The following is a 26,288-nucleotide window of genomic DNA, read 5'->3' as shown; positions in this document are numbered from 1 at the left end:
GATGCTGAGGAATACCCATTGTCTCATCATAGATGATGAGACTTACGTCAAGACGAGCTGCCGGCAGCCGGAGAAAGTAACGAAGCATAAACTTTCAAAGTTTGCCCCGAAATACATGATTTGGCAAGCAAACTGTGCTTGTGGCAAACGGAGTGCGCCGTTCGTGACCACCGGGACTGTAAACGGACAGATTTACCTCAAGGAGTGTCTACAGAAGCGTCTGCCTGTCCTGGAGAGGTACGAAGCCAACGAGGTCGCTCTCGTACTAACGGACATGGATTTTTTTCCATGATGGAATTTGAGGTGGAACACACCTGAGAATAGCCGTATAAAAATAGCAAAAGACGTCACAAGATAATGGAAGCCGTAAAAATGCTTACCTTCGAACTTTTCGTACGCGGAAAAGTTCAGTTTCTCCGGCACGAACGGAGGACGAGAAATTTTGCTCGCCAGTGTACATTCGCTCGGTTTACCGGAAGAGAGGGTCACAACTTTCCGCAGGACGTTACCTTTCCCTACCGGTAGTATTGGTGATATCCATTGTTGCTCAGTACCAACCATTGAATGCGCTTCGGAAGATGGGGGCAGTGCTACTAAGGTAAACAATAGCTTATTATTAACATAGAATACGATAAGTGAAGATACTTACAACAAGGAGTGGCGTAGAGTGAACTTGGTGTTTTGATCTCCGCAAGTTCTACTTTCTTCACACGAGAAATGTTGAACAGGCCTTTCCCTTCTTCCGCGGGCAGCCCATCGCCGCGGATTTGAATGGTGCTGCACGGAGTAGTCATGTGGTTTCGATAGTTCTGAGTCATTGCATCTATCCCTTCTTCGTCCACTAAGTAATATTCATCCAAACATTGTCCATCCAAACTAATGCCTTCTATATTAACAACTTGGCATTTCTCTAAACACTGAACACTACAACTCTCGACAGAAATGCCGGAAACATTCACTATGGACAAATTTTCTCTCCAGTTTCTACCCTTCCCCTCACTTGCATCGAAAGCGATTGGTTCAATTTTATGAACACTAAGCTGCTGCAGTTTCGTCGGAAGCGATGGAATCTTCTTCACCGGTGTTGACTCTGTTTCATCGTCTTGCGCATCGATTAGGTCCTCCTCCGAGTAGTATGCCTGGTTTATTTCCGTCGCAAAGGCTCCCAGTGGTGTGGCCGGATCGGTAAAGATCGAATCCGAGCTGGACGAGGTGGTGTGCTCAAGCAGATGGATCACTTTGGCAGAGTGATCTGTGTTCAGTAGAGTTCATATTGTGGAGATCATGACGGTCAGGAACATGGAACGAATGAGAAATATGTTTTGATTAGTATTGTGAGGACGTTTTAAAACGATCCATGAATGTTGTATCTGCCGAATGGATGGAAACTAGTGTAAACAGGGATAGCAATACGATCACTACTTTTTGTTGTATCTAAAAAAATAGTACTCTCTACATTGAAGACAAAATACGACATGCAACATTTAATTTATAAATATGCTCATGGGCGGGTTCCAAATGTATGTACATGAAGTATTATGATCATTCGTGCGGTCAATTTTTCGGTAGGAAAATAACAAAACACTTTGAACTGAGCACTTTGTAGTACTAGCGAGGATCCAGAATTATCGTGAACGTTTATCATTAAATTATATGTACATATAGAAATCAAACATAGTTATTTGGGGAACGCGTAGCCAACATGGTAAAATCGCGTTTCTCGCTTCAAAGCACAGAGAGAGTGGTAACGATCAAGGTTAAAACTGTATAAACACAAGTTGTGCCCTCGGAATAATTTCATTTCCCCTCTCTCTTTCACAACAGTTATTTGTTCTGGATTGTCGTGCCTAATAGTTATCATTAGGGCCTCTGATTATTCAGAAAGTTAGAATTATTGCAACATATATCAACATAAGTAGGTCAAACGCTGGAAGAAACCTGTTGATTCACCGCTGGAAAATACACATCGTTTGATCTATGTACCTACCTTTGTTTTGATCAACCAAATCGTGGCGAACGGTCGTGTTTTCGCTGAGCGATTTCACCCTCCTCCAGGAGTCCGTAGTTACTATGATTGACCCAGACGACGGCTCGTGATCGCAAAGGTCCAGCTGTCTCGTGGTTGTGCCCTCACCCAGAACCAGTTTATTACTGAGGCCGTTCGAGTTTGGCTTTGTTGCTATAGCAGCACAGGAAGCCGGCAATTTGTTGTTCCCTACGATCAGGTCTTTTTGTGTTTGTGGTGTTTTGGTGCTTCCATTTGGTTGTGCTAGTGCAGGTCGGGTCGTGGTGATCATAGTGCCTGGTTGTGAGGAGGTCTGTGACTCGTTTGTTTGGACTTCTTCAGCATGTTTGTTGTGTGTTACGGTGTTGCTCTCTGTATGGTTCGATGTCGTCATCGTCGTTGTTGATGTTCCCGCCGTAGCTAGCGAAACTGTACCGTTTGGGCTAGGGGGTGTATATATTACGTCATGCACACTATCGGTATCTAGCGGTGCGAAGCTAGAGCTGCTAATGCCCTTATGTTGTGTATCATGCGTTCCTGTTAGGCGGGAAAATATAGTGGAAGAAAGAGTGAAGATGATCGTTGAGGTAAAAGGAATTGTACAAAATAGTTGAACGCAGCTAGACTTGATCGAAATTCCAATTGAAGAATTTGATTTACCACATGGAACATGAGTGGCACATGGAATGATGTTTTAACGGTAGTTGATTATCTAGTTTATTATAATAATAACATAGCTGATCAGAATATGAAGAACTCTTGTAGATAATTGATGTTGAGCTAATTTGACGATTTACGCTACACTGTTTCTATGATACTTTGTTTTAAACCTTTTACTCATTACAATAAACAGAATGTTTGCGGGAAGTCAATTTGAGCACTTAATGGAACTAACAACTATGCTGTTCGTTTAACGACATTCGTAGGAGTGAATTTGCTATTAAAGAAACATAAGTCACTCAAGAATACCTTACATCGCCTTGGTTTTATTTGTAGCACTCAAAAACTAGTTTCCCCGCTCGAGCGTTGCCAACCACGTGAATTGCGTGAAATTGAGCTGTCAATTTTAACGGTAATTTCTTTCGAAATCAGCAAATTCGACTCGTTGTTATTTTGCAATTTGTATCTGCTGATTGATTGCATCGATAGATATCGGAAAATCGGCACGCAAGGCTACCTACTTATGCGATCGTGGAATACGAATAATAAATGGCGTTGTGTGTCACAACAATCGTAGGTTCGCGAACAGAGATTTAGATTCAAACGCATCTGAATTGTTTGTTTGAGAAACCCCAGAAGTCCATTTGACGCACTTCCGAGAAAACGACTGAAAACTGTTTTTCTCCAAATTTTGACCTGGTCCTCCTCTTTGTTGGTATCAGGTTTGGTATTTACACCCAAAACCACTTTTGTGAAACCACTTTTTCATCAATATAAAAGTTCTTGCTTAAAATATAACACTTTAGAGTTGGTGGACTTAGGGGTTTCTCCCCTAAGCGATTGAAGCGATTAAATTCAATTTGATGTACTTTTAATATTTATAGTGATCATACCAAGTAAGAATTAGTTAAAGTTGTTTCCATATGGATATGCAGGATTGGCAGGGAGACTCAATTGATCTGTAAAGTACTGCTGTTGGCGTCACGTACGTGACTTTTTTCCACCGCCATGTCCTTGAAGTCTCTCGATTGAGAAAACTGTCGATTCTTTAACATTTTATCCGGCCACTGTTTTCCAACGAAATAGTTTTCTCGTGTAGTTTCTGGTAGATATAGTAAGATACTTTTGCGGAAGACAGCGAAATGTATTGTACTACAAGGTCAATTACGGTTCTCAGCTTGGGATTTTCGCCTCTCAAATCGTTTGAGAACATCATTATCTTTCCTATTTTTGTATACCTTTCCATTGACTTTTGCCTATTTTATGAATTCCGCTTCCTGATATTTTTTTTGTCTGCCGATTGTCAAAAATGTCCATAGAATAACGGAAGCTCATCGAGTGTGATATAAAGGGTGTCCCACATCAAATTGCACCGCGGAAAAAAACGCAGTAGAAAATTACCCATTGACTCTCTTGAAAATTAGGGTAGAAGTACTTTAGAGTGTATTGTTCACACTGTGTTTTTATTGCAGTCAGTTTTTTTTTCGAAAAATTGGGAAAAATGGCGTCACCCGAAAAGCAACGTCGCGAATTGATTTTGCGCAAGCACGTGTAAAATCCTTAACTCTTTCATCGGGACATCGGAAAACAAATTGAAATCGTACAGTCAACGGTGAGTCGGGTGATTGAATTTCACTACGAAACTTTGAGCATCGAACGGAAGGAGAATTGCGATCAGAATGCATGTTCTATTAGGGATCAGGATCACAAGCGTGTCGTGAAAGCGTTTAAGCGGAATCCCAATGCTTTGGTCAGGATTGTGGCAAAAAACAAGTCTTTCGTTCAGAGCGCCAAAGGACCGAGAGGAACTACATAGGGGAAGACGGGGTAAGACCCCATAAGAAAACCAATTTTCGATTAAACGTTAAACGGATTTCCCCTATTTGTTGTGCTACATATAATTGAGTATATAATAATTTACTACTAAAAAATGTGTAAATGTTGATTGTATAACTTTTTTGGTGTTTTTTCAATAATTTATGAATTGATGAAAAATACTTTTTGTTTTGCTGGAGAGGTAAGAAGGACCCCCGGCGGGGTAGACGAAGCGATACCATTTTCGAACAGTTAAGTCTAGTAAAAATAACAGGAACAGTGTTGTCTAAGGTACTAAATGTTAAGGGTTGATCATAAACTACGCACAAACTTCTGAAAAGACCATCTATATTCCATGTGCAGAGTTTTTAAAAAATCGTGAAAAATTTACCAAATTATCGGACGATTATCTATGTGGGTCTAAAATCTCTCAAAATCTGTTCACGAGAAGTCTTAATGACCTCGAAGTAGGTATTTTTAGTTCCGATTCGATATGTTGTTTCGTTCAGTCAGCTCGAATGCCAGTTCCTTGACATATCACATTGTGATGGCGTAGAATCGATTCTCCAGCTGTAGCAAATGCTCTAACATTTCTTGTTCTGAAGTAGTGGTAAAAACTGGATCAATGGATCCGAGTTTCATCGTCGAAGATTTATTGTCTTTGATTTGTTAGCGGTTCTAGGAATTCCAAAACCGACTGAAGCTGTCCTTATGGACATGCCGTTATCTACTCTCGCTTCAGCTGTATTTTGCTTATCCAATATCCATCGCATCCGCGACGACTTCCTTATGTACTTTCGGGACATTTGTGTGTAAAGAGACGAGTAAAAAGGTGGTATTTTATTTGATTTGAAAATCATTTAATATCACAGCGCGTGGCGCTTTTACCCCGTCGAAAATGGTCTGTCTTCCCACCCAGAGCACCTTTTGCATTATTTTGTACTCTACACGCATTTTATATTATATTTTTTATATCTTTTCACGCAGGCAGGACCGGAATAATCTACTGAAGGACTGGTATACTGGCAACTAACGAAATATACAGTTTTTGCTGGAGAAATCCTTATTTCGGTTGCCTTGAAAATTAGATCTTTTGCAACCGCAATAGACTAAAACTTTGGTTTGGTTTACAATTTTGATATTTCGTGCGCTCAAGTGTTGCAAGGTGTTTCGAAATGACAAGAATATGTTATTAATGTTTCTTGCGTAGCATATTTGCCAAAATACTGAGGATTTCTTATAAAACTAGAAGTGGTCCGTCTTACCCCGCCGGGTGGTCTTACCTCGTCTTCCCCTACGTATAAAGTGCAGAAGGCTCCATATCGTGACGAATGACAAAATGCGGTGGGAAGGTCACGGAAACTGTGCACCCAGATGCTGACGGGGACTCATTGTCTCATCATGGATGATGAGGCTTACGTTTAGGCGGACTTCCGGCAGCTTTCGAGGCTACTGTTCTTCGACGCCCAGTACATGTTTGATGTTTCGGAGGAAGTAAGAAAGCAGAAACATTCAATGTTTGCTCATGTGGTAAACGGAATGCGCCGTTTGTGAGTACCGGGACTGTAAACGGCAGATCTGCCTCAAGAAGTGTCCACAGAAGCGTCTGCTTTCTCTGTTGAAGCAACACGAGGGCCCTACAATCTTCTGGTCTGATCTAGCTTCGTGCCACTATTCAAAGGATGTGTTGGAGTGGTACGATGCCAACGGGGTTACTTTTGTACCTAAGGTCATGAACCTCCCCAACGCACCGGAAGTAAGGTCCTTCGAAAAATACTGGGTTATTATGAAGCAGGTATTACGGAAGCTCCCCAAGGAGGTCAAATCTGAGGAAGACATGAAGAAAAAGTGGGTTTCCGTGCAGAAGAAGCTGCAGCCAGATGTTGTACAGATCCTTATGAGTGGAGTTAAGTGTAAGGTGCGAGCATACGGTTATGATATTGAAGTTGAATGAAATGAATATGCCAAAACATTACTGATGGGTTATATTTTTTTTGTCTGAAAGTTTGAAAAAGATCGATCAACTAGGTAATTGGAATGTAATTTGATATGTTATAAAAATTGAAATTATTTTCGCATGACAAAAACATTGATTAAAATTTTTTAATTAAAATTTGACAGAAAAATAATATCCTCAAATTATATTCCATACATCTCGTCGCTTTCAATGGGAAACTTCTGAACTGTTTAGTGGAAGCTTTTGGTTTATCCAATTGCACGATACAGTGTACAGTGTTGACGTCTACAATCGAGTTTGGAATCCAAATTATTCTCTATAGGATTAGAAGGCCCGAAGGCAGTTTTAAACTGCTAAAATTTGTATTGAAATTTTTACATGGCGTTATTTATTCATTTCAAGCGTGTAATTCTGATCCTAACCTGTTTTCTCTGAATTTTCTATTATTAAAATTCACCATTATAATACGAAATCGTTTTAAGACATTTTTTTTGTTTTTGTAGAAAAAAAAGTGATATTCATTTACATAGAATGCTAATTTGATTGAGTAGAGTTAGTTTTCATCCATAATTCTTATTATAAAAGTGTGTTCATTCCACCTAAAAATCCATCATTTCCATTATCGCTTCCTTATCAACCCTCCTATACTCGCGCATACGATCTGACAGACCGAGAATCAATGAGGTGACTTAATTGAGTGACTATTAAAACTGAATGAAATTAAAAAAAAATTACTGGAGTTTTTTTCATTGTCTATATATATCTTTTTCTTTGAATAACCAATAAAGCCTAAAAATACACAATAGTAATATTACAGAGACACGCATAGCCTGTGAGTATACGAGTTACGATTTTGCGCGGGAGTATATAAAAATATAATAAAATGAAGACAGCTCAAATCAGACGATTCCTTTCTCGAGTTTTGCGCTTACCAACACATTTGGCGATCGATTTTCATTTATATAGCCATCAAACATCAACTAACAACGCTTATCACGATGTAATTGTAGAACAAGTGGGAATTCAATTTTACGAATTTTTCCATTTTCCTTCAGTATTTTCCGAAAATTTTCAATTGTCATGTGATATTTTTATAAGACTCCCCTTTTCCTCCCAGAGAAGAAAGAGGTGTCATACCATCATGAGAACATTTATTGTACTTCTAAATCCTCACATTCCAATTTTGGTTCCATTTGCTTGATAAGTTTTCAAATAGTGCAACTGTGGTGGATGCCCGCCTTAACGATACATTCAAGGCGCGCGATCAGCAGAATTAGCAAGAGTCCAAAGTTCCGAGAACAGGCGATTGCGATTTATGCTGACCGCGGCAGAAAGTGTCACGTAGGCATCGCCGCATGCATGGTAGAATATGTCTGAGAGAGTTAATAAAATGATTCTTACACCTCAACTCATGGCGAGTAGTACATTGCTAATACCACGTCCCTCGATGTCTAAGCTGTACGAGTAGACATCAAATCATGGCGATCCCTCGCCAGTCGAGTAAAAAGTTAAAAAGGTTAACTTTTAACAGAGTAAAAGTTGAGTTTTAACAGTGCAAAAGTCGAGTGATAAGTGGCAGAAGGAAAATCGATCACAGCAATCATTAATTACCGACCAACAATGGGTTGGTTTAGCAGCGACGAGATCGTCGCGCCGGCAGCAATTAACAGTACAGCCGAAAACAGCCACGCACAGACGATAGCAATATGCATACTTGCGGCAGCCGCCGTGGGATACATCGCGATTAAATTAATTGCGAAATTGCACCGCCAACAGACAAAGCGAGTGGCCAACCGGACCATTCAAATGAACAATTTAGCAGCGAACGTTTAACCCTTAAACTTCTAACGATGTTTAACGTTTGTGCTATGTGAACTGTGAAGTGAATAATCATAAAGACCATAAAGTGAATAATTCATAAAGACTCAGACCAGCCGCACCGTAGTGCGAAATTCAAAACGAAAAAAGCACACAGTTAATTTAATTATCAAAATACTGTGACCGAATGAGAGCACCGGGACAGCAGAACGGTTAAAAGCAGCAACAATCAACCGCAGCGAACATCAGTGAATGCATGCGACCATCAACATTGTCCTGTTATCATTTCACGACGCAATGCGGAATGCGCATCCACAGGCTAACTTCAAAATTAACAACAGGCTGCGTAGAGGTAAGCGCCTCCGCAGGCCAACAGCAACATTATCAACAGGCTGCGTAGAGGAGAGCGCCTCCGCAGGCCGCATCCAAACAACGAGCAACCGGAAATCTGATTCAGACGACCGCCAGTGAAGTGTTCTTCAATCAGTTCAACGACCATGTAGATTAGTACAAAGCAAAACAACGAAAATTTATGTAAGTAAATGGATTTTATTTTTACAGTGCGGGATAGAAATAAGCTTTTAACTAATTTAAAAAAGCATAAATCATATACGCTACCCACAAAGAAACAAAAAATTAAAGATATCAAACAGCTATTGCTAGAAGTTAAACATGTAGTGATTGATGCTAGAGGAACGGAAAATCAGATAGCTTTCAAAAACAGATACATCGATCTTAAAAACATAGCAAGGGAGTGTTTGGTAATATTGAAATCAAACGACCTCGAATGCACAGCTATAGAGGATGATGATTTAGAAATTGGGGAAAATACTGAAAATAAGGAAGACAAAGAAGAAGACGAAGTCGAAGAGCAAGAAGAGGTAGAATTGGAACAAGAAGAAGAGGAAGAACAGAATAGTGAATTTTCAGACTTATCAGAAGAGGAAACAAGTGAATCTGAACCTGAACCATCCAAAATGGCTACGCTAGATCTTGGAATAGCTATGAAACTTATTGAAAAATATGATGGCGAGAAAACTGGGCTATCATTATTTTTAGAAACGATGGATCTGCTCAAAGAATATTCGAAAGATGTTCCTGAGGCATCCATCATAAAATTCCTAAAAACTCGATTAATAGGAGCAGCCCATGGCTCCATTGAAAATGTGACTACGTTAGGACAAGTTAAGCAAGATCTGAAAGACAAATTTACCATACGCCTCACCCCTAGAGCGGTGGAGAGCGAGATTCGTCAATTAAGACAACAGAACAAATCTGTCAGCGAGTTTGGCGCTGATATTGAAAAGCTAGCGACAAAACTAGCAGCGGCACACGTGTCGAACAATACCTTCACATCGGAAGCTGCTGCATCCAGTATTGTTTAGCCAATAGCTGTACAAGCTTTCATAGAAGGATTGAAAAATCCCCAGACCATGTTTTTCTTAACCCGTGCACCCGTGGCCGAGTGGTTAGCGTCTCACATTATCATGCCGGGTGTGCGGGTTCGATTCCCGTTCTGGCCGGAGGATTTTTCGTCAAAGAAATTTCCTCAGACTTGCACTGTGGTCACGCGTATTCTAGAGCTTGCCCCTCGGAATACATTCAAGGCGTGTTATTTGGCTCAAGAAATCTCAACTAAGTATTACTGAATGACGCTAGTTAATGCATATGTTGAGACGGCAAAAGTTCCACAGGGAACGTTAACGCCATACAAGAAGAAGAAGATGTTTTTCTTAAAGGCTAGAAACCCTAGTACTTTAAATAAGGCGATCTCAGACGCACTAGAATGTGCACCAGAAGCGTCAAAAACTGAAAATGCTTTCTGGTTTGGGTTTTCAAACAGATCAGGAGGATACAACAGCAATGAAAGAGGCCGTGGAAATCCACGAGGCCGTGGATACTCTCGTGGAAGGAGAAACTTCCGAGGCCGTGGTAACCACCAACAACAACAACGAGGTAATTACCAAGGTCGAGGTAATTATCAAGGCTCAAGAGGACGCGGTAATTACCAAAACCAGGGGAACGGTAATAATCATTTCCAACAACATTCGCAACAGCAAAACCATAGGCAACATGCACATTTGGCAGATCACGAGCCTCAGCAATCGAATGCATCAGTTGCAGCACAGTAACCTACAGAGGAAGCTAATCTGATCGAGTTATTTCGTTGACTTGAATCAAGGAAAATTAAGCTCGTCACCCCGAACAGCATTTACCATTTTTGACAATACTATTAGTTTTATTATTGATAGCGGAGCATCGTGCAGTGTTATTGATATAAAACACATACCTGAAAATGTGAGAATAGACAAACAAGATATAATCTCAATTAAAGGAATAAATGGATTAACAAAATCCGTTGGGTCCGTCAACACTGTATTGCAGTTCGGTAATGACTATTTCGCCATTAAATTTAATGTTGTTCCAAAATTGCCGAGCAGCATAGCAGGATTGATAGGCACGGATTTCTTATTGAAATATAAAGCCAATATTGATTTTGAAGCTTTAAATTTGACATTAAGAAACAACCAAAATACAATGAATCAGATACCCCTAGCACTTAATGGAACTGTGTCGATTGTTATACCACCAAGAACAGAAATAACTACCAATGTAAAAACAAAATTTTGCAACACGTGTGTAGTACTTAGCGAACAGGTTATGCCAAATGTATTTATTGCAAACTCAATTGGTCAACCCTCGAAAGGTACTATACCTGTTAGGATAATCAATTTAAAAAATAAACCAGTAATAATCAAGCAACTGGAACCGAAGATAACATCAGCTGAAAAGTACAATGTTATCGAATTTAAAAAACAAGAGAATAATATTGACAAAACACGAGCGGAAAAACTATTGGATGAATTGAAACTTAGTCATCTATCTGGGGATGATGAAAAAACAATTAAGCAAATTTGTCTGAAGTACTCAGATATATTTTGTGTAAAGGGAGATAAACTTGGAACCACCAATGTTTATTGTCCTTCATTGACCACCAAACCCAATAGTCAACCAGCGTTTAGTAAACAATACAGACTACCAGTCTCACAGAAGAATGAAATCTGTCGACAAATTGACAAAATGTTAGAGGAAAAAATTATTGAAGAAGCCAAGTCAGAGTGGAACAGTCCATTATTGCTTGTACCAAAAAAATCAAGTGATGATACTAAGAAGTGGAGATTGGTGATTGATTATAGAAAAGTCAACACTAGTCTTCAAGATGATAAATTCCCTCTTCCAAATATTGAGGAGGTGATTGATTCATCAGCAGGTGCGCAATACTTTACTCATTTAGATCTGTCGCAAGGCTACTACCAATGTAACCTAAAGCCTGAAGACAGACACATTACTGCTTTTTGAACGCCGTCGGGCCAATATCAGATGACCCGACTGCCGATGGGACTGAAAACCAGCCCATCCTCTTTTTCACGATTGATGACCGTAGCGATGTCGGGACTTAATTTGGAAAGATGTTTAATCTACCTTGATGATATTATTGTGTTTGGTAAAACATTTGACGAACACAATAAAAATTTAATTTCTATATTTCAAACACTTCGAGAAGTAAAATTGAAGCTTAATCCTTCTAAGTGTAATTTTTTGAAGCAAGAACTGCTTTATCTAGGACATTTTATTTCAAAAGAAGGTGTCCTTCCTGACCCTTCAAAAATTGAAACTATAAAAACTTGGAAAAGCCCTTCAAATGCTGACGAAGTTAAACGCTTCGTAGCATTCGCCAACTATTACAGGAAACACATTCGAAACTTTGCTGAAACGTGTATTCCATTAAACTTCCTTACGAGACAAAACATTCCATTCAATTGGACTTCGGAATGTGAAACAGCATTCCAAAAATTAAAGGAACAATTTATAAACCCACCGGTGTTAGATTATCCAGATTTTAGCGAACGAAATATTTTTAAACTACATACTGACGCTTCAGGTTATGGTACAGGTGCAGTACTCAGTAACAATAATGACAAACCAATAGCCTTTGCAAGCAAGACGCTAAATAGCGCAGAAAAAAAAATTCAACTATAGAGAAGGAACTTTTGGCTGTGGTTTGGGCAGTCCGACATTTCCGTACCTATTTATATGGGCGAAAATTTGAATTGTACACAGACCACAGGCCTTTAGTGTACCTTTTTACATTAACTGACCCTTCAAGCAGGCTGACGAAGTTTCGTCTAGCTCTTGAAGAATACAATTTCGGTGTCTATTACAAAAAAGGTTGTGAGAACGTAGTAGCGGACGCGCTATCACATATTTCAACAGCTGAATTGAAAGACATGAATACAAAATTAAGCCAAGATGCATTCATAACAACCCGAATGCAAGCTAGAAAAGAAAAATCGGAATCTTCCACAGGTGATGTGATCAATGGCCATGATACTTCACATGGAAAGAAAGCTCAAATTAAAATACAAAATAATGATTTTCAAGAGAACATAACGTGGATCCCGGAGAAAGAAGAAATAATTATTAAACCAACAGAATCCTTGGTATCGTTACGACGAACAATGGATAAACTTGGAGCAATATGCAAAATTAATAACGTCGACGAATTATACATAAAAATCAACAATGAATGTGCGCACAAATTCTATGAAAAAATAATAAATCATGATTTAATCAAAGGGATACCAAATATAATTAAAATCTCAAACAAGGTGAAAATTATAACGGACGAATTAACTAAAAAGTTGATCCTTAATGACTATCATTTGTTGCCAACTGCAGGACATGCAGGCATCAAAAGAACAATAAACACGATCAGACAAAAATACTACTGGAAAGGCATGAACCAAGATGTAGCGAGATTTGTTAAATCTTGTGTAAAATGTCAAAAATATAAGTCAATCAACAAAGAAAAAATTCCTATGACAATTACTACAACAGCTGGCGCAGCGTTTGAAAAGATTTATTTAGACCTTGTTGGACCGTTGATTCCTTCAGAAGGTTATGAGTATATCTTGACAACGCAGTGCGAGTTGACAAAATTCATTACCGCAACTCCAATAAAGGACAAAGCAACTGAAACAGTAGCCTCAGCTTCCGTAAAAAGCGTCGTATTAAAATATGGCGTGCCAGAGAGGATTGCGACTGATAGAGGAACAGAGTTTATGTTCACTGTTCACATCAGTTGCAAAACTCCTGAATATTGAAAAACTAAATAGCACAGCATACCACCATGAATCAATAGGAGCATTAGAAAACTCACACAAAGCCCTTGGAAATTTCTTAAGAATCCAGTGTGATAACAAGTTATTTTCATGGATAGACTGGGTACCATATTATGAATTTGCCTATAATAATACGGTTCATTCTACTACACAATTTACACCTTTCTATCTCGTGTATGGCCAACAGTCTAGAATGCCATCAAACCTTACAGACAACAAACCTGAACCTATTTATAACTTTGACGATTATAGTAAACGCATGAAACTACGACTACAAATATGTCACAACGAAGTAAAGGAAATATTAATACGAGAAAAAACCGTCAGGACAGAACACATAAATAGAAACGCGAAAATAAGGAATTATAAACAAGGAGATTTAATCCTACTAAAAAATGAAACAGCAAGGAAATTGGATGAGAAATATTCTGGTCCATTTCAAGTATTGGAAGATTTAGATCCAAACATAAAAATTTTAATTCAAGGAAAACAAGATTTAGTGCATAAATGTAGAGTCAAACCATACATAGGACGTGTAGTGGATGTTTAGAAAATGACAACAATAACAATAATAATAATAATAATAATAATAATTATAATATGCCATAATTGTAATTCACCATAATAATTCATTGTAACATTCTATTTGAAACATTAAATGATCTTCAATTAAATATATTTATACAATAATAATTTTTAGCGTTAACAGTTCAATATCAATACAATATCAATGTAATCAATTACAATATCAATTAATAACAATTTATCATCAACTCAATTTATTATATTGCTTATAATACTACTATAAATAAGAAGAAGATTATAACAACTTTAAACTTGATTTAAAAATTAAACTATAGCATAATTTTTAAATTTTATAAGAAAGGGCGTGTGGTGGATGCCCGCCTTAACGATACATTCAAGGCGCGCGATCAGCAGAATTAGCAAGAGTCCAAAGTTCCGAGAACAGGCGATTGCGATTTATGCTGACCGCGGCAGAAAGTGTCACGTAGGCATCGCCGCATGCATGGTAGAATATGTCTGAGAGAGTTAATAAAATGATTCTTACACCTCAACTCATGGCGAGTAGTACATTGCTAATACCACGTCCCTCGATGTCTAAGCTGTACGAGTAGACATCAAACCACAACCCTCCTAGAGAGGGGGAGGAATGTCGAACTATCATAGAAACGTTCCGTGCCCCCTAAAACCTCCAAATGCCAAATATGGCTCCATTTGCTTTGTTAGTTCTCGAATTATGCAGAAATGTATGTTCCATTTGTATGGCAGCCCCCCCTTAGAGAGCAACTATCATAGGAACCTTCTCCGGCTACAAAAACCCCTATATATAAATTTTCACGTCGATCGGTTCAGTAATTTCTGAGTCCATAAGAACCAGAAAGACAGACAAAAAGACAAACAGAAATCAATTTTTATGGATACAGATCAAAAACCAGGTAAACTCTTCCGTTTGAACGTAATTTAAAGTTCTAAACGGAACTAGCAGATTATTTGTCAGGAACGACATCTTTTCGTTTTCTTCTCCTGAACGCTCGATGCCCGCCGGCAATCAATGCTGACTCGATGACCACCAAACGAAAAGAGTGTCGCGCGTGTATGTATTTGTGTGGCGGCTGTCTTCAGTGCCTCAAGCCTTTTCGATACTGATGCTTTCTTGGTCGCCTTCCGTACTGAGAAGCCACTAAACCTGATAATATAAATACATCATGTACAGTGGTAGACATTCGTTTAGCCGCACCTTATTTTACCTCAATATTTTTAAAAATAAGTCAATTCTTTGTACAGTTTTGCTCGAAAAAGACGGTTATTGTTTATTTTCATCGAATTCATTCTAAAAAAAAGTATAAATTCACTTTTTGTTTTATAAGTAATTCAAATATGTGGAATCAGGGTGATTATAGCCCAACATTCCTGAATTACTGCCTTGAGACTGGAAATGTTATCATATTATCATCCGTTTGCATAGACCATCTCGGCCAAGATTCTCCATAGGTTCTCTATGGGATTGTAATCGACTGCCAACAGGTCATTCAAGAAGCGGAATGTCTTTCTCGACAAACCATGTCTTCGATTGCTTGGAAACGTGGATCTATGCATAATCCTGCTAAAAAACGACATCCTCGGTAGCATTATTCTCAATATGGCCAATCAAAAATCCTCCAGTAATTGAAGATACTTTTCGGAGTTCATTCGGGTGAGAATAAAACAAATGAGAAGCTTGCTGTGATAGGAAACGGCTCCCCACAAATCAAACTTTCGCCCCCTAAGTTTCGCTTCGATCTCACGACATGCCGTTGACTTAGATTGTATCAATAGCAACTGTAACAGTCCGGACCATCCAAATTGAACTTTTTTCGCCGGAAAATACAACATTTCTCCATTCCAGTTTCCATTCCATGTATTGCCGGGCGAAAATGAGAAGGCTCTGCTCATGGGTGGCGATCAGTTTCGGCTTCCCTTGAGCAGTTCCCATTTGTTGGTCGTTATATCCCATATTTCTGGCACTATTTAAAGAAATTCCGTACCACTTTCTCAGATAAACCAATTTTTGTTACGATCGAGCGATTAGAAAACTTTTGTTCACTGAATTTTTTTTATTATTTTCCGCCCCTCTTCCGTCAACAGAATACCTTTCGCCATCCCTTTCAATTCTACGTAAATCACTAATCTGACTAACTTCTTACGTTGCAGATCTAATATTTATCTTGTAAATTGAACATTCCTAAGTATTTTTTCAAAAAAACGGAGATAAAGGCTTGGTGATTATGTGAGAACTCGATTTTTATGCCCTGCGGCTAAGCGTATGTCTCGGGAAAAACGACGTTTGAATGTTTATATCCACCGATGTCGCCTTGTGTGTGTGTGATTGGGACGCACGCCCTTTCAATAAAAGTGACTTAAATATACTATCACTACAGACATAGACGTAGTCATACGTCAAAAATCTCGTTACTAACGAAATCAACTGTTATGTGAAAACTTTTCGAATCAATCGCAATCACGATTCTTACGTTTAGTGGTCATTAACACTAAGCAGTACCCACAATTGGCGAGGTTTGCTAAAATTCATCTCTCAGCTTCTTGCAGTAGGGGAGAGGGAGGCACATTCGGACACTTTTTTTCCTTGATTTTTTTTTGTAAACTTAAAAAAAATCCTGAATTCATCCTGGTTTTCATTTGGACATCAATGTATCATATGAGCGTGTTAGATGTGTGCGTTGATGCGATTACGATTGGTTTATTCGAATTTTGAAAATTGCCTTTTTGTCCGAATGTGCCCCATGTGTGGGGCACTTTCGGACAAGGAAAAAAAATGTTTATCAACAATTACTTCCGTTTCCTCTTATTTCCAGCATATTCTGCATTTTCTATTTATCAGTATTATTCTGAAAGGAAATTGCTTGCTATGAGAGTCAGTAAAAATTCGTGATTTTGCTTTCTTCCGTTTTCTAGTGGTGGTTTTCCGCGGTGAAGTTTTTGGAAAAGACTCAACATTTTTCGGGGACAAAGTTGCCAAAGTAAAATCTATCTGCTATAGACACAATGTTTTGCAGCATTGTTGTATTACCCGATGAGTCAGTTGCTACCTCTGCTCCAGTAGGTGAAATCATTTGAGCATTCAAAATCCTTGTCCGAAAAAACCTTTCTTGAGAATGGATAGCAACCTGTCATTTTGAATCCAGCTAGGATATTACTCAGATTGAAAGAAGCATTATAAAGGGTGTGTCACATCAAATTGCATCACAGAAAAAACGCTGTAGAAATTTAATTTTTAGGAATAATATCTTCAGCTTTCGCTTATAATCAGATAAGAGTGTATAGATCACGTTGGCCATGCTTCACTGTCAATTTTTCGTAAACTTGGAAAAATGTCGTCGAACGAAAAAGAGCGTCGTGAATTAATCCTGTGCACTCATTTCGAGAATCCGGAGTTGTCACATCGGGACATCGGTAAGATGCTGGGAATCGTCCAATCCACGGTCAGCAGAGTACTTAAACGATACTTCGAGAACCTAACCATCGACCGGAAGGTGAAGAACGGCAAAAATGGATGCTCCGTCAGTGAAAAAGATCACAAGCGCGTAGTTAAGCAGTTTAGACGTGATCCGAGAAGTTCGGTCCGGGATGTCGCCAATAAGCTGAATTTGTCAAATTCATTCGTCCAGCGGACCAAGCAGCGGGAGGGCCTGCGTACATACAAGGTTAAGAAGGCTCCTAACCGCGACGAAAGGCAAAACATGGTGGGGAAGACGCGAGCCCGGAAGCTGTACACCGAAATGCTGACGAAGCCGCATTGCCTAGTAATGGACGACGAAACCTACGTCAAAGCGGACTTTTGTCAGCTGCCGGGCCTGTTGTTCTTCTCCGCAGAGGACAAATTCAGCGTTCCGGAGGAGATTCGCAAGCAGAAACTATCCAAGTTTGCCAAAAAGTACATGGTGTGGCAAGCGATCTGCTCTTGCGGAAAGCGGAGCGCCCCCTTCGTGATGACCGGCACGGTAAACGGGCAGGTTTCCCTTAAGGAGTGCCTACAGAAGCGCTAACTACCACTATTGAAGCAGCACGAGGGCCCGACCATCTTCTGACCGGATCTCGCTTCGTGCCACTATTCAAAGGACGTGTTGGAGTGGTACGAAGCCAACGGGGTCACCTTCGTGCCAAAGGAAATGAACCCGCCCAACGCGCCGGAGCTTCGCCCAATAGAGAAATATTGGGCGATTATGAAGCAGGCCCTCCGGAAGAACCCAAAAGTTGTCAAATCGGAGGCGGACTTCAAGAGAAAATGGATTTCTGTTTTAAAAAAACTACAACCTGACGTTGTACAGAACCTTATGGACGGGGTAAAGAAGAAGGTGCGAGCACACGGGCTTGGGCTCGAAGTATGAATAAAAAGCATATGCCAAAAGTTGTTTAATAGTTTTTATTTTACTGTCTAAAATTTTCAAAAGGATCGGTCTACTGGGCGAATTTCTACAGCGTTTTTTTCGTGATGCAATTTGATGTGACACACCCTTTAAACCGATGCAACTATACCTGAAAGGTCGTGTATAGAAATAGTTTCTCCAGGATGGTTGAGTAGCCAATCGTTCTGGGAAATTGAGAGCTTTTGCTTGAAAGGGCCCATTAATGAAACATCCAGCGGTTGTAAGCGATTTGTGACATAAAGTGGAAAAGATACATGAATTGTGCAATTTTCTCGGCAATATTTAATTGTTTCCAAAGTGCAATGACTTTTTGATTGATTTTTGATTTTTTGAAATTGATTCGTTTACGTTGCTTTTTGCAACGTATTTTTCCCGTTATGCAACCGTTAGTTGGGAAATTAGCAAAGACAATGGACCACCTGTGAGTTGGAATCATGAAAACGTCCTATTCGAAAATAGTTCGTTAGCTCTTTCCATCTCATCTTCGTTAATGCTGGATCTATCGGTTTTCTTTTTGTAGTTTCGAACGATCATTAGGTCTGAGAATCAGCCTAAACTGTTGTTTGTTAGTAAACAACAATCGAACAAAAATTTTATGAGGTATTAAATATTAAATATAAAGGTATTAATGTATTAAATAGACATTAATTTCATTAGGGAAATACAACTTCAAGCTCAAAATTTTCGAAACGTGTATGGAAAAGGGCACTGTGTTGTTTTCGTAAGTAATAAACGACCAGGAGATGTCAAACCATATGACAGCTGTTGGTGGAAGGGCTGTTAACTTACTTATATTTTTAATTTGGTTGAAAATTGTACCACTTAATTTTAACAAGCGTTGTCCGAAACTGACCCCGTCCGAAAGTGCCCTCCTTTCCCCTAGTGTTTACAGCGAAAGACTATTCTCTGAAGCTGGTTTGGTGTACAAAGCAAAGCATAATCGGTTGTCATCATGAACTGTTTTAGAATTTTTTATTTATACATCTTAGTTTACCACTGGTTTATTGTGAGTACTGTTAAGAAAATTATAATAAAAGTAATAAATTAATGTCATGAGTTAAAAATAATTTAATTTCCTAGAAAATGGTATTTCAGTAATCAAACCTTGATTTTAATCATGTGTGGAAAATAATAATGAGTTGTTTTGTTATGATTTATCTTGTGTTAATGAGAAATTATAGTTTTTTTTCTTTCTAATATCCGGTATCCGGCATATTTTACTATAACGGTACTACTATTATTCCGATTCTACTATAACGAGCAATCTTAATCTAAGGAAGAACACTTGGTTCGAAAAATTGGCGACAATTTTATTATACAGGGTTTTCCATTTCGGGCTTCCGAAAGTATACAGCCCTGCGCTGACAACCGTTTGACATAGCTGTCAACCAAAGCGTCATATCGTTAGTTGAATGTCTGCCATTTTACAATATGCATCGTTTTAGCATCGCACAACGTGTTAATTTTGTTAAATTATACTATAAAAATGATGAAAAACCGGCAAATGTTTTTCGAGCATTACGGACGGATTTTGGTCGTCATGGACGGCCTACAGAGCACACAATCGCTAATGTAGTGCGTGAATCCAAACAAACTGGATCCGTAGCGGATATTGTGAAACCTGTGCATCATCGTAATGTGCGTTCGACCGAAAATATTGCTGCTGTTGCTGCCAGTGTGGAGGATGACCCGAATGTTTCGATTCCACGGCGTGCTCAGCAATTGGGCTTGTCAAACACATCATTGTGGCGAATTTTGCATTTGGACTTGCACCTACATCCATATAAAGTCCAACTGGTACAAAAATTAGAGCGTGGTGACCATGGGTGAACGAACAACAGCAGCAAAATGCTGAATTTTCGCATCAAATTTTCTTCAGCGATGAGGTTGAGAGACCATTGCATCCGCCAAAAGTCTCTGTTTGGTGCGCATTATGGTCTGGTGGAGTCATCGGGCCGTATTTCTTTGAAAATGAGGACGGCGAAACGGTAACTGTGAATGGTGAGCGCTATGGCCGCATGTTAACCGATTTTTTTTGCCACAAATTGAAGATATGGATACGGATGACATGTGGTTTCAGCAGGACGGCGCCATACGCGAACATACGAACGGCGGCCATATTGCGAACGAAATTTGAGGGACGCATAATTTCGCGTTTTGGTGATGACAATTGGCCGTCCAGATCATGCGATTTGAACCCGCTAGACTTTTTTTTGTGGGGTTATGCGAAAGACCGTGTCTATGCCAACCCTCCGCAAACTCTTGAACATTTGAAAGACAACATTCGTGAAGTTATGACCGAGATACCGCCCCATATGTGCCGAAAAGTCATCGAAAATTACCTGTTCCGGATCAAGGTGTGCGAGGAAGCCCTAGGTGGACATTTGAATGATGTTGTATTTCACACATAATGGCATAAACCAAACTTTAATTTGAAATAAAAGTTAGAAATTTGAATTCTGAGTGTGTTTTATTTCAATTTACTTTCGGAATTTAAAGTTGGAAAACCCTGTACAATCAATGGCTTTCGTGTTCCAATGTTTTGAATATAGTTCATGTTAAAATACATACGTCCTTTTTTTATTCTTAGACAGATTCGTGAGCAACGTTTCATGCAGGTAAAAATAATCGTTCGAAATTGGGAATATTTTTCAGGTTGCCTAGCTGGACATGCTCAGCCGTGAAAATGGTTTGCTTATGTTGAACCCATTATAATCTGACAGAATATCATGCTCGTGTCGATTGTTGCTAACTAGTAATTGAAAAAAAGGAAGGGATTCGTAAAAGAATGAAGGTGATTATGCATGGAAGGGTATTGGTAGAATACACATCCATTTGAAATGTCGCTTTGATTGAGCATATTTCGTCAAAGAAGATTCTGCCGACTACCTTTCTTTGTTAATGGATTCTTTAAATCTTTCGATTCATTCATCTCCGCACTTATTGAAGATTGTAATTGCATATGTCACATTTCGAACGAACTATTAAACAATTGCCAAGGGTGGATTGTACACAGCATTAACTTTGAAACACTTGTTATCTATCAAAATCTAATGTAACGTAAACCGCCCAATCAAAAACTATACCTAAAGCATAACAAAATTATTCCGCTCTACATAGGCTGAGTCATGGTCGAGATTACACCATACCCCTATTGTTTGATGGCACCTCTGTACGAGTGGTTTGTGCGAGGGAAAGCTGACGAAACAATAAACGGTTGAAACGGTTGTATGCAAATGAGGTTGATCAAACGTGCGCACATGTGCTGTTGTGTTCCATCGAAACTTTCTTCATGCACCGTATACGCGTGTGATTATTTCTACTATCAAAATTATCTACACACATCACCGCTATTGTGTCATGCTTGGTGTCCATTTTCCGTTTCAAATTGTTAGTTTTTCATACCCCCAATGTGTTCAGCAAGGCAAATAATTATTATTTCCGCGTTCTGCAACATAGCTTACCTTTGTGAGATTCGGTTGGCTTATCATCCTTTCCGTACCCAGAAACGAATTCAAATTCTCGTTTGGTAATCTCTGTCTCCACCAGAAGCGAATCAGCTGATTTCGACAACTGCTGACCTTGGCCGGCCGACGCTGATGTTGTTGCTTTCGATGTTGCACTATTCTCCATAAATATATGCGAAAATCCATCTTCGTTGTCAGCATCCACATCCGACTTGCTGCTGCATTCGATTGCGATGGTTGCAATACCGTCATGATCGACTGGAAGTGGCTTCTTTTTACCAAATTTCATAAAACTCCGCCCTTTCACGAGGTTCTGTTTAGGTAACCTGGGAAGGCTACCCTTACTTTCACCTGCCACTTGGGTGTTTCCCATGGCGCTGAAGAACTTCTTACGACTTACACCAGACCGTGACTGCAGGACAAGTTACAGCGACCAATTCACTAGACTGAACAGCGTGCTAACTTCCATATCGTGTAACTTTCCTGAACGCTATTTTTAACACTTTTGTTTTCGTTTGCATGCAGACATCGACGCATGCATCCGTTCAATTCAATGCTGCTGTAATCTCGTGTGGTTCACTGCATTTCACACATCACTGGAGCTTATGATCATCACGGTGACTTTTTTCATCTTGTTACTTTCATGATTCACTTGTTTCCAGAAATGTATGATTCAAGCTTCCTCACTTTACATACAGTACTGACCCAGAGCCAGCTTCCCGATTTCTTGCACTTTAATCGATAGTTTTCCTCCAACAAAATTTAGCGGCGGAAGATTCAACATAAACATTGGTTCGGTGAGCATTTTGCCAGCTTTCGTAGAGGTTCTCTCCGGTTTTGCTACTGAGTAAGCGCATGCGCATGGCGTTCCACACGTTACGAGCGCGCGGGTTTCCAGGCCGTAATCAGCGTATGCGTCTGTTCACGTTGGCGGTTACTTTATTTTTAAAATGCCAACTTCTTGTTCGGTTTGTTTGAAGTTTACTGGTGCATTTTCCTTCAACATTTTCTTTCGTTTTCTATCTCGGCGTAAATCTGTTTTTTTCGGTCGTAAATTACAAACGCGTGTATGTGTTTTTTTTTCTCTATTCGATCCATTATAGTGTCTGTGGAGCTCTGGACAATTTGTGGTGTCCGTTGTTGATAGTTTTTAGACTCGTGTTTGCGTTTATGCTGATGTAATTCACTCGTTGTTCGACAAATGATTTGTTCCAAAAAAAATTAGACTTTTTCATTTGATAATTTTTTTTTCTGTTTCTGTTTCAGTTTTTTTTCTGTTCATTCAATTATGTAATTGCCGCTGTATCAGTAAATGAGTAAAAATATTCCTTTTTTTGTTTATAGCATAGCACCTATGTATACGACTTCACCCTATCCTCGATTTGCATTTTCTTTTTTGTAAATTCGTTTTGAGCGCGACGGTCAAAACGTTGTTTTTGTGTATTTGACGGTTGAAGACGTTATCAGCATATGGAGGAAGGAACGGTGTAATATGATCTGAACATGCGTTTGACTTTCACATTAGTTAATTTCAACTAACCAACGCTAAATGCGTTAGCATTATAAAATACGTTATTCACGATCAATTTGTTTTTTTATATTTAGAGGAAAAAACCCCCACAAGAGGTCGTAAAACCTTATCATGTTAATACCAACTGATAACATTACATTTCACAGACACACTTGCTCAAACATATTTTTAAATTTAGACATGCACATATTTTAAATACATCTAGAACAGGGGTTCTCAAAGTGGTCCCCCCGAAGGTCGACGAAGTCTAAAAAGTGATCCCCATTAATTAACACAAGTTCTTGTTCGAACTTCCAAGACACAGTATAAGTTGAGTGACGCAATCCAACTTGATTACTAGTAGAAAGTATTATTGTTGTACTTTTCAAAAATTCAACAAATTGATGAGCGCGCATAAGTTTGTATAAGATGAAAACTTTGGCAAGTGCATTTAGCATTTGCGTTCTGAAATTTGTTGGAACTTGAATATACTCATTTACTAATTGAATTCAAGAGATTACATTAGTAGAAATAGAAAGTGAGTTACCAGGTTCCTCTCATAATACTGATTGAAAAAAGAAAGTTATCAGTAACGTTGATTTTGACGTGTGGTTAATTTATTGTCTACTCCAGCATTTGTGCGTATTTTGTATTAACATATTTACCAATAAATTAATGTTTATATAATTTTATATCTATTTATTTTGTTGAATTTTTATGCGAAAATGATGTCAAGTTTACCCGCCTCATCCATGGTTGCCAGACTTCCAGATTTCTCTGGAATCTTCCAGATATCCATACCGTCCTTTGTTTAGTCCAGACTTTCCGCATTTCGCCCAGATTTTTCCAGATTTGAACAAAAAAAGCTGCAATCACATTTGACTTTATTGGGCTGGTTTGGAAAGCTAGTTTGTGATAGTTTTATTGAAACAGTTATTCAGAATGGCATCACTGATTTGACCGATTGGATTGGGAGGCCAGACTGAGCTGGCTTTCTCAGAGCACCGATAAGTATGCTGCTTTCAATAAAGTATGTAGTAAAAACCTCAAATGTCTTGGAGAATTGAAGGATTTATTGAAGCACTAGCTGACCCGGCAAACTTCGTCCCGCCCAAAATTTATTTTTCGTTATCACATCCACTAAACGCTGTTCATGGGTCCAATCGCAGAATTATTCATTGATTGATCTTCTAATCTACCCTCTAAAATTACCTTTTACTATAAAATTCCTAGTACTTCTACCAAAACTCGACATTATGATATCAGATTATTTTCAGAACCAGAACACCTCTCCCCTTCCTCTTAAGAGAGTGGCAGGAGTATCTAATCATCATAGATTCATTTATTGCACCCTAATCCCTTCACATGCCAAATTTCATTTCATTTGTTCGATTTATTCTCGAGTAATGCAGAAATTTGTGTTTCATTTGTATGGCAGCCCCCTCTTAGGGTGATTGAGTGTCTCACTATCGTAAAAACATTTATTGCACGTAATTAATTCGCGAGAAATTTAGAAATTTGTGTTTCATTTGTATGGCAGCCCTCTCTTAGAGAGGGGGGAGGAGTCTCAAACTGTCACTAAAATCTTCCCCGGCCCCAAAAACCCCTACATACCAATTTTCATGTCGATCGGTTCAGTAGTTTCCGAGTCCATAAGAACTAGACAGACAGAAAGACAGAAAGTCAGACAAACATCACTCAATTGATTTTTCGTTTTTCAAAAAAACTCAAATTTTAACGTTTGTGACACCAGTAAACGAAGTCAGAATGAGCTAATATTTTGTATAGGGTATATTATCGTGAAAATCAACATTCCATAGCAAGTTCCGAATGAAAAATCGAGATGACAATTTTTATTGGAACCCAAAACCATACTTTTCGTTTCGTATTACGAAAAAGTCCCAGAATGCCGATTTTTGACAAAACTTTTTTTCGAGATGACACTAGATCTCGACGTTTCATTTTTAAGACATTTGACATTAAATTTTTTTTTTCGGAAATCCCGATTTCCTTGGGTGATTTTTCGATTTTCAAAAAACTCAAACTTGGACCGCTTTGCGCCACTCTCCCTTAAGTCCGATTGAGCTGAAATTCGGCATAGGGTGTTTTTTCGAGGTGGTGAACATTTTTTATGTGGTAACTTTTTGAAATTCTAGATGACCATTTTCATTGGAACCCTAATATAGATGCGACTGAGAAGCACAAAAGCGACTGCTGTGATCACGAATGTCCTCGGAGATGGTCAACACGAGGAGTCCATTAGTCATTTGCGATGCTATCCGTTTAGTTTGATTGCCGACGAATCGACGCATCTGTCGAAGAAATAGTCACTAGCCATAAGGTTTGTCTGAAGGTCAAATATTTGACACTTTTTGACAGATACAGTTTGGTTTTGAAATTAGTACAAACACTTTTTTTTTGTCACTCTTCAATTATCAACAGTGGCAAACAATGTGAAACATCGAACATGGAAAAAATTCGACTGAAATATCAGCTATTGGAAGGATGATAGATGGTTTCGTTGTTCAAGAGGAAAAATTGCATATCACATTTATTTGATTGGCTATGGGTCTGATGGAGCAAGAACCATGACTCCACCCAGAAATTCACTTGACGCTTTGCTTAAAAATGATTGTCCATCGCTTTTTATTATGAAGTGTATTTTTTATAGTTCTGCCTTATGCTCTTCGTATGCGTGTAAGCATATCCCAGATGAAATTGAGCAAACCAATAGCTGTGTTAGCAGCGGTCCCTTGCGGATTAGTAAGTGTTATGCGATTCAGGAAATTCTTGAATTGAAACCCTTGAAATTGCTGCATCCATGTGCGACTAGATGACTTTCACTGGAAGCAGTGGTACATATATGAACCACATCATGTTAAGAACGCCGAAGTTGTAGATTTAATATAACAAGCTATTTCAAAGTG

The 26,288-nt window shown here is 38.9% G+C and overlaps 1 protein-coding gene across 4 annotated transcripts in view; it reads right to left on the bottom strand.

The window, feature by feature from the left end:
* LOC129775564 (protein cappuccino) overlaps positions 1–22,704 on the bottom strand; it is a 64,417-nt gene extending 41,713 nt beyond the window's left edge. The window contains exons 1-4 of one of the 4 annotated variants that reach the window (XM_055780440.1): positions 21,849–22,704; positions 1,988–2,542; positions 650–1,252; positions 381–593 (exon numbers count right to left, since the gene is read on the bottom strand). In XM_055780440.1, coding sequence (XP_055636415.1) covers positions 381–593; positions 650–1,252; positions 1,988–2,542; positions 21,849–22,224 — 1,747 coding nt within the window. In that variant the 5' untranslated portion in view covers positions 22,225–22,704. The remainder of the gene's footprint in view (positions 1–380; positions 594–649; positions 1,253–1,987; positions 2,543–21,848) is intronic. The other 3 variants (XM_055780438.1, XM_055780439.1, XM_055780441.1) reach the window with 3 other exon arrangements.
* Positions 22,705–26,288: the final 3,584 nt, after the last annotated feature.

Source organism: Toxorhynchites rutilus, chromosome 3 (genome assembly GCF_029784135.1).
Source record: "Toxorhynchites rutilus septentrionalis strain SRP chromosome 3, ASM2978413v1, whole genome shotgun sequence".
In the NCBI taxonomy this organism is placed as follows: Eukaryota; Metazoa; Arthropoda; class Insecta; order Diptera; family Culicidae; genus Toxorhynchites; species Toxorhynchites rutilus.
The sequence above is the reverse complement of the archived record's forward strand: the minus strand, read 5'-3'. Positions and strand labels throughout refer to the sequence as shown.